This window comes from Stegodyphus dumicola, chromosome X1 (genome assembly GCF_044657685.1).
Source record: "Stegodyphus dumicola isolate Sdum_Otavi_A_Nest chromosome X1, ASM4465768v1".
NCBI classification, from domain to species: Eukaryota; Metazoa; Arthropoda; class Arachnida; order Araneae; family Eresidae; genus Stegodyphus; species Stegodyphus dumicola.
The window spans coordinates 187,700,705-187,711,877 of NC_140780.1; the positions used below are offsets into that span (position 1 = coordinate 187,700,705).

The 11,173-nt window shown below is 32.3% G+C and overlaps 1 protein-coding gene and 1 long non-coding RNA gene across 3 annotated transcripts in view; one reads left to right on the forward strand and one right to left on the reverse strand.

Moving 5' to 3' along the window:
* Positions 1 to 11,173, forward strand: part of LOC118182809 (lysosome membrane protein 2-like) — a 169,038-nt gene that overhangs the window by 155,538 nt on the left and 2,327 nt on the right. For both annotated transcript variants that reach the window (XM_035352199.2, XM_035352206.2), the window contains exons 7-13: positions 162 to 231; positions 970 to 1,148; positions 3,977 to 4,095; positions 4,545 to 4,618; positions 6,677 to 6,728; positions 8,305 to 8,457; positions 10,970 to 11,055. In XM_035352199.2, coding sequence (XP_035208090.1) covers positions 162 to 231; positions 970 to 1,148; positions 3,977 to 4,095; positions 4,545 to 4,618; positions 6,677 to 6,728; positions 8,305 to 8,457; positions 10,970 to 11,055 — 733 coding nt within the window. The remainder of the gene's footprint in view (positions 1 to 161; positions 232 to 969; positions 1,149 to 3,976; positions 4,096 to 4,544; positions 4,619 to 6,676; positions 6,729 to 8,304; positions 8,458 to 10,969; positions 11,056 to 11,173) is intronic.
* The window catches only part of LOC146993368 (uncharacterized), a 74,052-nt gene that overhangs the window by 42,608 nt on the left and 20,271 nt on the right, over positions 1 to 11,173 (reverse strand). The window lies entirely within an intron of this gene.

Consider the following 11,173-nt stretch of genomic DNA (forward strand, 5'->3'; position numbering starts at 1 on the left):
TCCTGATCACACTAAATGCTCTTAATTTAGTTCTTTCTATGAAAACATTAATCTGACGTGGACTCAAATTTTTAAACGTTGAATCATTTGAAAGCAGCTATCAATTCATTTTAAACTCCAACATAAAGACTTTATGGTACTGATTTTATCTTGAATTTCAGATGGTTCTCAGTTCCCTCCTCCAGTGACAAGACGAGACATCTTATATGTATATACTCCAGAATTATGCAGGTGAGTCATTATTTTAGTATCAGTGGGCTAAGGAACTGCTTACCAAATTTAAAAACTTTAAGAGAAATGGAAAAATTGTGTTCAGTGAGTCGAAGTTTGAAATAAATACTTTGATTATTTTTCCTTGCTGTCGTATATTTCAAAAAAGGTTTCGGTATTTATCCTATCTATAAATTTATCATTAAAGAAATCTCGTAACAAGAGTTAGTGCGGCTCATTGTTGTATGGATAATCAAATATATGTATAACGTCACATTATTACTCCTCACATGAAATGTTTAAGTACAATAATATTTACTGAGAATAATTTTCAGCTTACCTCTAAATAACTGTGACAGACTGGATAAGATCACCAGATGCTGATGATCTGAACCGGTTTCTGAAACTCGGGGCGAAACGGGATATCTGTATGGAGTTTCCGCGCGTAGGGAAAACTCTGTAACGTCAATTCGATCCAGGTTTTCTTTAGCCCTCTCCGTAGGCATCGCTCAGCTTTAGAAATTAGTTTTAATATCCATTGTCATAATCGACCAACATGCTTATTGTAATTTTCTATTTGAAAATTTTTCATTTGTTGTCCTATAATTTTATGTCAAATTTTTTGCAAAATTCGAGTAAATATTATGCTTCGAAGGTCTGAAATTACACATTCGCGAAACAGTTTGGAAAACGTTAAAAGGAAATTTAAAGGATGTTTATCTAAATCTCTGACTTCTTGAACTTAAAATGTTTTGACAGGTCAGTATTTCTGGAATACGAAAAAGATGTTCTGGTGCAAGGAATACCTTCCTTAAGGTTCGTGACGCCTGAACGATTATTTGCTAGTCCCAAACAAAATCCTGACAACATGTGTTATTGCACAGAACCTGAATACTGCGAACTAAGTGGTATACTGGATGTATCGCCCTGCAGAAAAGGTAAAATATCTTAGATTTTGTTAGAAAATTTTTCCGTATCTAAAATAGTTGTAATGGTCAGCCTAATAAAAATTTACAAAAATATGACAGTACTCGAACAACGTTTTAGAACTTATTCTGTGTTACTAAAACTCGAGTTTTATTTCTTTATCCCTGAAATCTAATGTTAAATTAAAAAAAAAAAAAAAACTAGCGCAACTAGAACGAAAAAGATGGGCCAAAACGCTCCTGACGGTCCCTGTTGACATTTGGGGATTTCTGACTTTTTGGAAGTTTCGGAATAGAGCATCTTCTATCTCTAAAATCAATTTTGTCCGAAGCTTCCAGAAGCTCCTGCTATATCATATGGATGTAGCTTTGAGAGCCAGATGAGTCATTTATGAATCGGTTCTGAGAAACACTGCTTTGGTTTTAAGTTTATTTTGAGTATTAATCGAGAACTTGCATAATTCACCGCCATTGTCGAGGATTTGACTACTATCTACTCTACTGTTGAGTTATATACACTTACTAATTTTTGTTGTGCTTTACATTTTTCCAATGTTTCTTCCCGTTAATCTGGAATGATTATTTAAAGACAGCCATGAATCCATAACTCTAGACAATATTTTAATGAAAGGGAATTGATGATACAGAACTGAAAACAAGAATGAATGTAAAAATTCTGAAGTAGATCAAGTTTTTTCCATAGGATTATTTACAATTTTTAATTCAAAATATTAAAAGGTGGAACCAATATTCTATGCAAATTACTTATTTTCTAGATCTCATTCCAGTCTCTATGGGAGAAATTTCAAATTTTTTTTCTGCGGAGACCACGCATAATCAGTAGTTTACGCTCCTATTTAGCTCTGAAGCTATCTAGATGTTTAAAAAAAGGGCTTAAAGCAGGTTCTGAAAGGAATGCCCTCATCAGACTGTCGATAGAATAAAGTATTGGTTATAACTCGAGTCAAGAAATGGTTTAAACGGGGCTGACGCAGTACTAAAATTTTATGTAAAAATGTTCATACGAATTTGACTGCGTATGAGTTTGACTAAACCGTATTAATGATGGCTAAAGATATGATATGATGTGATAGAGTTGCTAAAAATCTTGAAGCCGATTTTTAGTATTGCCATGTTATTTATCGAATCTGCATGTGCGTTACACTGAGGACTCATGCTTTCGCCTAGAATAACTGTTTAGTTTGATAGAGCTTTCTGAAATTAGCTGAATATTCATTTCCGATCATCCTGCATGGAATTCTTGGATTTCAAGGAGTGTATTTTATGAACCTATATTTATTGCAAAACTTTGTCCTCTGTTCATGATAACACTTCAATTCGAAACAAATGCCCTCAGTTTCATCTTATATTCTTAAAACACTGATTGTTAACAACTTACATCACATCTTTAAAATTTCTGAATGGGGATGGCTAGGCATTTTATGAAATTTTATTTAGCTCTTTAGAACTATAGTTCTGAGACAGACAAATCTTGCGTTTACTTTGTAATGTTTTTACTTGAAACTTTAGTCTTAAAAATACCTTTACTGGCTGTGTGTAGCATAGATACATAGGTGTTGATTACAGCAAAGTAAATATTTTAAAAAGTTTGGGGTTTCAAAACCTTGATGTTACTTTTTATATTACAGAACTTCTGTTCGTTAGATAAATGGGGAAGATCCATATTTCAAGCTGCTCGCTTTATTGGTTTCTAAATTGTAAGACTAAAACAGTGGTCGTCAACATTTTTTGCTCCATGTTTATCCCTTTCGGCATCGCCAGATCATCCCCCTACCTTTACCTTAAGCTTGAAAAATGCATATATACATTTATTTAGATTATTTTCTAGCATGTTTTATAAATTAAACAGTAAAGTATACAAAATGTTGATAAATAACAAAACTTGAAATAGTTTTTTTATAATCATAAACTAAAACTAAATTAACAGCTAAATAAAAAGCTGACCACATCCCCAATGAAACTATGAAATTCCCCATTGGTTGAGAAGCACTGGACTAGGATTTCTCTTTTAAGCTGATAGACTAACTTCTGTTTAATGAAAAAGATTAACAAACTTTTGGGTTAATGCTTGCAGTTTTTTTGACTGTCACCAGACCAATAGAATCCCATGAGCGGTAGCATTTCTTTAATGCCATTTGGAAATTAGCTTCAGAAAGCGACTAACAATCGACCTTATAAAAAAACCTTTTATTATAATCCACGTATTTTAGTTCAACTTGAGTGATAGAAAGGCACTTTGGGGTTTTTTTTCCTAGTAAGTGAAAGCTTATTTCAAAACAATATAATAGTTTCGTATATCCTAGTAAATTTTAAGTCTCAACTCTCTTGACATTTAAATCTTCGAATAAAAAATTGAAACATGAACTTGTATTGCAGAATTTGTATTTAAAATCTTACGAGCCCTGTATTAAATTAATTGCTTTAAAGTGTAATATGTGATTGTATTGATATTGATGCTTTTGGCATTAAAAAGCATCCCACATTTTATGCTTATGCAGAATCAATTTTAAAGGGAACCCTACGCAGAATAAATTTTAAATGGAATGAATGCATGATGAAATTAAATTTTAACCTTAGTTTCCTCTTAGTTCAAAATGGAGTTCTTTTGTATGGTGATTTTGAGTATTTCGAAACAGTGGGGTTGTAAAATAACGAAATTATTCTATTCTGCTTAAACTGTGTCTCTTATAGCAGATTTTGCAACGACCTTATTCTTGCCTCCCTTAAATTAAAATGCATATAATTTTTTTGTGTTCAACATGAAACAGAGTTTGAAACCTTTTTAAACTTTCTCAGTTTTTGTAATACATTTGTTTCAGGTATGAAGCTTGCTGTAACAGGACCTCACTTTTACCAAGGTCACAAAGCTTTCGCTGAGCGAGTAGACGGGCTTACACCTTCAAGAGAAGAGCACGAGACTTACGTTGACATAGAACCAGTAAGAACATTTATTATCAGTTCTCCCGCTTTGCAGTACCTTAAACGTATTTGTACCTGAATTCAATAAATATTCAAGTGTTGTAAAGATCTAAAGGATAATCCTAAGGCTTATTTGAACTAATTTAAACTAAATTCGGTTGGTGTAATGTACTAAAATTTCTGAATGTGAAGTACTTAAAATATGAATCTCCCCTTTTTAGGTTTAAACGTATTCTTACTAGTCAACATACCTATAATTTGCATCGCAGATTTAACTTAATATACACTAACATTTTATAATTGTTAGAGATGTGCAAAGAATGTTGTAAATTGTAGAATTCATCGTATTACTTTTACATACGTATAATAGTTATCTGAATTTAATTGTCAATTATGTAAATTTCAGAAAAAGTATATGGGTTTATTCATAGCTTTATGTATAGTTTATCTTATTTCATTTAATTTCAGAATACAGGCCTTGTTTTAAGAGCATCGAGGAAACTGCAGATGAACTTCATACTAGACAAGTTTGAGGAATTAGAGTAAGCTCCTATCATTCTTCTATACTAAAGCTGACAAAACAGAGAAACTCTTCTTTGAGATTTAATTCCGGTTGAATAATTATGAATAAGATGTTGATACGAACTACGAATATAACTTTTCATTGAATATTTTAAAATATGATCTTAAAAGCTAATGAAGTTTTTGATAATGAAATTTCTACCGTTTCAAATCGTGAAAATGAGGCTTTAAAATTTTTGAATGTTTTAAGTTATTCTTTAAGCTTCTAGACAATAAATTTACTCTATGACAACTCATAGCTTTCATATGCTTTGTTATTTTTAAGGAAAACATTTCTGAAATCATGCAAGGCTAAATATTACATGAATTACGCGAAACTGATAAAAGATTTAAAATTTATTATTCGGGTGTTTCACCCATTTCTGCACGTTTACAGAAACTAATTTGTATTTGAAATTGCCATTTCTTCTGTCACTGAAACTGAACATTTTCATATGTAGGCTTTATTTTGAAATCTTACACAAACTGTTATGCAGTTTATGAAGTCTATATTATGTGCAAAACTAAAATAAAGAATACACACATATAAAGCTTAGAATAATTTTATTTCATCTAATATACTTATTGGCCAATAAATATCCTATTCTAGGGAAATCTTATTATTAACTTGCATTTTTTAAGGGCTCGAAGATTAAAAACTAACTAAAAAGGAAACTAAAAAACTCTAAGTAATGAAGCTAACGTGAGGTGATTAGTTGCTTGAAGATTATCTTCAAAACATCAGATCAAATATTTGTTTTGGTGAAATCACGACAGCAGTTTAAATTTTACTGCTAGGATGTATCCAATTTAAATGAGATTTTGTTCTTGGTAGTTGTTACGGAAAAGAAAAATGTTCATGCCCTCACTCGGAGAATTATTACCCTACGCAGTAGCGCATTATATAACGCTAACAGTTCTTCAGTCGAAAGATTGTGTTTAATTGCGTTATCTAAAAAGAGAATCTAAAGCCTTCTTCAGTAAGCAAAGCCGAGATGGCATGATTTTTATCGTGTTCACCAGCGACCGAGCGGTACAGTCGCTGAACACTGGTAGTTCGGACCGGGAATAGAATCCCGGAGAACGGGTTGAGTGCATGGGCATTTCGTGTTTTTCCCATCTGTAACATGTATATGAGCCAGTTTTTCTTATAAAATACTCCACGAAGGCATCCCTTCTCAGTGTCAGATAGCCCTCGAGTGTTTTGTCATAATCAATTAAACCAAACCGTAACTTTTATCTTAAGATGGAAAGGTCAGTCTGATATCACAGCAAATTTTTTGTTGACTTCGTTCAAATGCTTTTCTACGCGTTCAGCTTCGGCTTAATATACACATTTACTTTGCATTCCAGCTTGTCACGCATAACGCTTAACTCTGACTTTCAATGACTTTTTAGGAAACTTTGGGTCACCCTGCGATCAGCTTTCGCACATTCATCTTTTTCCTTCTAGCAGTTCACTTGTACCCAGTGAAATTTAATTAATACGTCTTGCTTTGTCGAGCAGGCTTTCACAACTCTGGAGAAAACAAAATTGTAGATTTAGAGTCGATGGGCATTTACAGCCCTAAATTATATACATGTTAGACATGTATATGACCATTTTCACTTATCGAAGATTTATGGTATTGAATCGACCCTTTCTGATAGCGCATTCATCAAAAGAAATTGTTATTCGACTGGACACAATTCAGTGCTAGACATGGTACTGCTGCGTATAGTCCTTCCACACTGTTAGTCATCGCGGACATGTTTCTCACAATATTCTCTTAAGGCTGGACTGAAAACTAACTATTGTGTATCTTATCGGATGAAGTTTTTAGGTCGTCGTCTCCTTTTCATTTGACAAACCACACGTTATGTTATCAGTAATATCGGGATGTTCTTATTCTGTTAAACTGACATCAGATGAACGTCAGCTGTTAAACCTCTTTAAATATTATATATTTTTAGTTCTAGTTCTAAAGAGTTTTTGTTTAATTGGCAATCGAATTTTTAAGTGAATTTTTCTCAAAACCACTTTTTTTTTTAATTTTCAGGGAGACTAACTCCGTCCAAATGAATGTTATTCCTCTCATCTGGGTTACAGAAGTAAGTAAAGCTCAATTTCGAAAGCATTAAATGTTTAATATATATAAGTATAGTGTAATTAAGTGTAAATTAATATATATAAGTAAGCTTTATTCAAAACTTTTCAGGTTATTTAAATTATGCTTTCAAAATCAGTCAATGGGAAATTATATCTACATTCATACTGATTATTCTTTTTTTTTAACAAACTGCTTACACATGAAAATCTTCAGTATTATTTCTGCGTAATCGTTCTTAATAGGTATTTAAATTCTTTCTGTATGATAATGGTAGTTAGCGAAAATATAGGAAATGATTGTCGAATATAATTTCATTACTCCATTATACCAATATTTCACGATGTTATTTAATAAATTTCCCATTCGTTTATATGATAAAAGAATTTTAAAAATCGATGAAAAGTGATTGACTCCTATACCAGATGAACTATAACTTCAGAATTTTACTAACGAAATTATATAAAATATTTTTAGACATTAGTCAGAATGTAATACGCAAACTTGGTATTGTCTTTAAAGCTTTCATTTGAATAAGATAATCTATATCTTGCTGCAGAATGGTTTTGCAATAGCGATCTTCATATTTCTATAAATGGTGATGTTTATCCCACATAATTCTCAAATAACATTTGAACCGAAATGTGTTAATATAGTGAAGAAATTGAATTTGAGAAAGTTGCAGTTTTAAGAGGAAATATTTAAAATACTCTACCTGATAAATAAAACGTATAACTTGGTGAATCTTTTGCTGCTGTAATGTGCAAATTTCAAGGAATGTAGCTCCAAGCAAACGATCTGAAATCGAGTCTTCCTGTATCTATTCAAATAATCTAAAATCGAATCTTACTTGCACTACTGCATCAGTAGCTTATCACCTAGTCTGCATAGAGATAAATTACCGGTACACCAACGCGAAGATTTGGTGATACAGCTGATCGCACTTCCGTGCATTCAGAGACTTCAAAATGCTATTTTTCAGCAAGACGACGTGTCGCAAAATAAGGCAAACATAATTTTTCAAGCTTTGCAAGTTATCCATATGCTTCGACCAACGCGGTCCTCCAGAATTTTCTCCAATCGAGCATCTGTGGGCCGTCATTTTGTGTTCTGTATCTGATGAAAGTAAACTGCCGAAAGTAATGGAAACAAATAGTAATCCTCCTTTAACTTATCGGAATGCTTGACTGAATGCGCATCCCGAAATATTGCTTGAATTTTTCAAACAGGTGATTCTTCTTCCAGTTAATCCACACTGCATATTGGATTACTGTAGTGCACTCGTGGAATTAAAATTTCTTTAGAGAGATTCTTTTTGTCACATTCGACCCGGTCCTTCAAGGTGTTGCATTTTCCATGTCAGGCAGCATATTTCCAATATTCACACTTCTTTCGATATTTAATTACCTGTTTATACTAACTTTAAGTCTGATATGAATTCACAAGTTTTTGGAAGAAAGTAAGTAATGGTACAGTATAATTAAATGTTAATTTCCGTATTAGAGTAATCTATAATTTGGCTTTTACTTCAGCACTTCAATTTTTAATCGGAAATTCATGCTTTTCATATTATTTTATAGGAAGCAGAGATTGACAGTGAAGTAGCTGCCTTATTCACAGCTAAAGTCCGAACCCCTATAACAGTAGCTAAGTCAGTTCTAACAGCTTGCATAGTATTGGGAATTCTTTGGATCGTTACAGCTGGATTTGTCACAGTATATATTCTCATGAAGGTAAGAAAACTTTAAAATTGCGATTTTATATTTGATAAGCAAATGATAATTTTTAAATTAATACAGTGTTTCCAAGTTCTGTAATTCCCAAAACAAGATTTTGAAAGAATTCTAGGTACAGTTTTCCTATGGAATAATACTTAAAAGTGCTACAGTTCATTTTCACAGTACTTTAAACAAAGTTCCCAGGTAATGCTTTATGCGTCGTTTTAAGTTTCAACTAAATTGTCATGGTGCTACAAAAGCAAGGTTTAGCACCAGAAACTAGATTATAAAATTTCGATTCAGAAACTTGAAAGCTCCATTCCTTAGCTCAAACACAATGCAGACTGGTAAAATTTCCAACTATGAAGTTTCAATAAACTTTTAGTGATTTCTGTTTAATAAAGGTACGAAGAAAATAACTTCCAGCTTGATAAGTTAAGCTTGATATATTTAGAATATACTATTTGTAGTTAAGAAACGAATGCTGTATAAAATTGCTCAACAAATGGAAATTATGGTACTCTCACAGTATTTGGAAGAGATACAAAATGGGTATCTAAAAGTTTCACTTTTATAGTTATAGAAAATAAGATGGAAAAATACACCCAGTATGAATATTGTTTGAGGGTTTTCTGTACAGTGAATATAATCGTAGACTATACGCTGAAATTTCTGTCTCCAAAGTACCCGTGATTGTGTAATTTCTCCTGTAGAAAACTGGGAGGGAAATAAAGCCAGCAAGGGCAAAATAAGAGCATTATATAGAAAAAGTTAGATATCCTGTTACTTACGCACAATATAGCATTAAGGAAATGCGATTATCAAGGAAATGCGCACGATATAAGTCACGTGTGCCGTAAATATTAATATGGTCTGTATTATCATAAACGTATGTAAGATTTTATTGTCTTTAATATAAATTGCGCTCTTGCTTAATATATATAAATTACGTACATAAATTACTTGTATAAAATTCTATCTCTTCGGATGCTATTTTTTGACAAAGTGAAACCATATTTTTTCGACATAGTGTCTTCAACATGCAAGACATTAATTACTGGTCTTCTCAGAATCCTCACTAAAGATTGAAAAACAAGTTCCTTTGGCAGTAAATACGTACGAGGTTTTGAGCAAATCTGTAGCTGAATCCAATTTTTGATGGTATGGCTACTGAATATTTCTTTACTTTCTTCATGTTCTAGTATCTTGTTCTCTCAGATGTTCCTCTGAAGATAGTTGCCTCCATATAATATCAATATAATGCTCTCCTTGCAACGAAAAAAACTTATGTTCACGATTTCCTTAAATTCCTTCCGGAATTTCTAAAGATGTATCTAGCTTATCTTTTATGTGCCTCAATTAAAAAGAAGGAAGGCATTGAAAATTTAGAGTTCAATTGGTACTGCAATTGATGAACAAGATTTGAACTGCATGGTGCTGAAAATTCGAGAAGACTTCAAAGATCCTTTCGATCTTTCCTCTTAGTTTTATTTTTTATCCTAAATTTATAATGTGCAAGCATTTCAACCACTAAGTAGAGAATATTCTAAACTTTTACGTAAATTAAAGTTTTTGGTTTCAGTTGCATCGCTTTCATGGTAGGAAACCAGCCTTTAAATCGCTACTAAAAATTGCAAATTTATAGAATCGGAAGCTCTTGGTCGCTTTCCTGTTATAACGTACTCATGGTCGTCATTCAAAATAATTTAAATACAGTTATTTGCTCACATACTTTTCTAATTTTTAATGTTGTTATTCAAGTTACAGCCGGAAAAAAAAACGTGGAGTAATCTCTTCCCTCTGGCATAAAATAATCAAGCAGGGCTGTTCTAGCTATCAAACGTAATTTAAGTGATAATTGTTTTTCGGGGATGAGAAATTTTGATTTATTGTTTGAAAAAAGCTGTATAGCTCATAAAAAAGGAGAAAAACTAATTTACCAATAAGGTGCCTGAAACATTTTTCTCTATTAAAATTTCATTTTAACTGCGTTATTAGGGATAATACTTTTTTTATATAAATTGTTGCAGTATTTGTTTTCTTGTCCGTGAAGTACTGCTACTAGTATAATAACTATAAAAAGTATAAAAAAATTATTAAACAAAAAGTAAATGATACATATTTAACTATTTCATAAGAGTTTTTTTACTCAGGTGAGAATGTCTAGGCACGGTTCTACTAGAACTTCGTTGCATTTTGCTGATAATCTATTACAGTTTCAAGTTCGTTTCAAGTTCTTTACTGGTCATACTTATGCTGCGCCTTTGAACGCAGATTAAACGATGACTGCACATAATTTAGCAACATTTCCGCTCCAACTCAAGAAACGTAAATTGAAACATGAGTATTGTGCCATATAACGCTTTCGCTTTTACATTTATTAAGTAAATCAATAATTGCTGCTTATTTAGACAGTTTTATTTTCACTGCTAAAGTGCTAAAGTATGAATGAGTATGACTCGTATTTTTGATAAGACATTTGTTCCGCCTCGATATCTCTTTAAGTAAAATTTTCTTGTATTTACAGCAACAGAAAACTGCTCAGGCTGTTATACGAAGTAAATATGCCCGTGTATCACAGAAAGCGGATGAAGTGAAAAAGAATCCTAATGTGTAAGTTAGTTAACCACAGTTTTTGCATTTCCAAAGTTATGAACCGTGAATATTCTTTCTGCGGCTATATTAACCGGCTCATATTAACTTTACGAAAGGGAAAGGTTTCGCATTCATG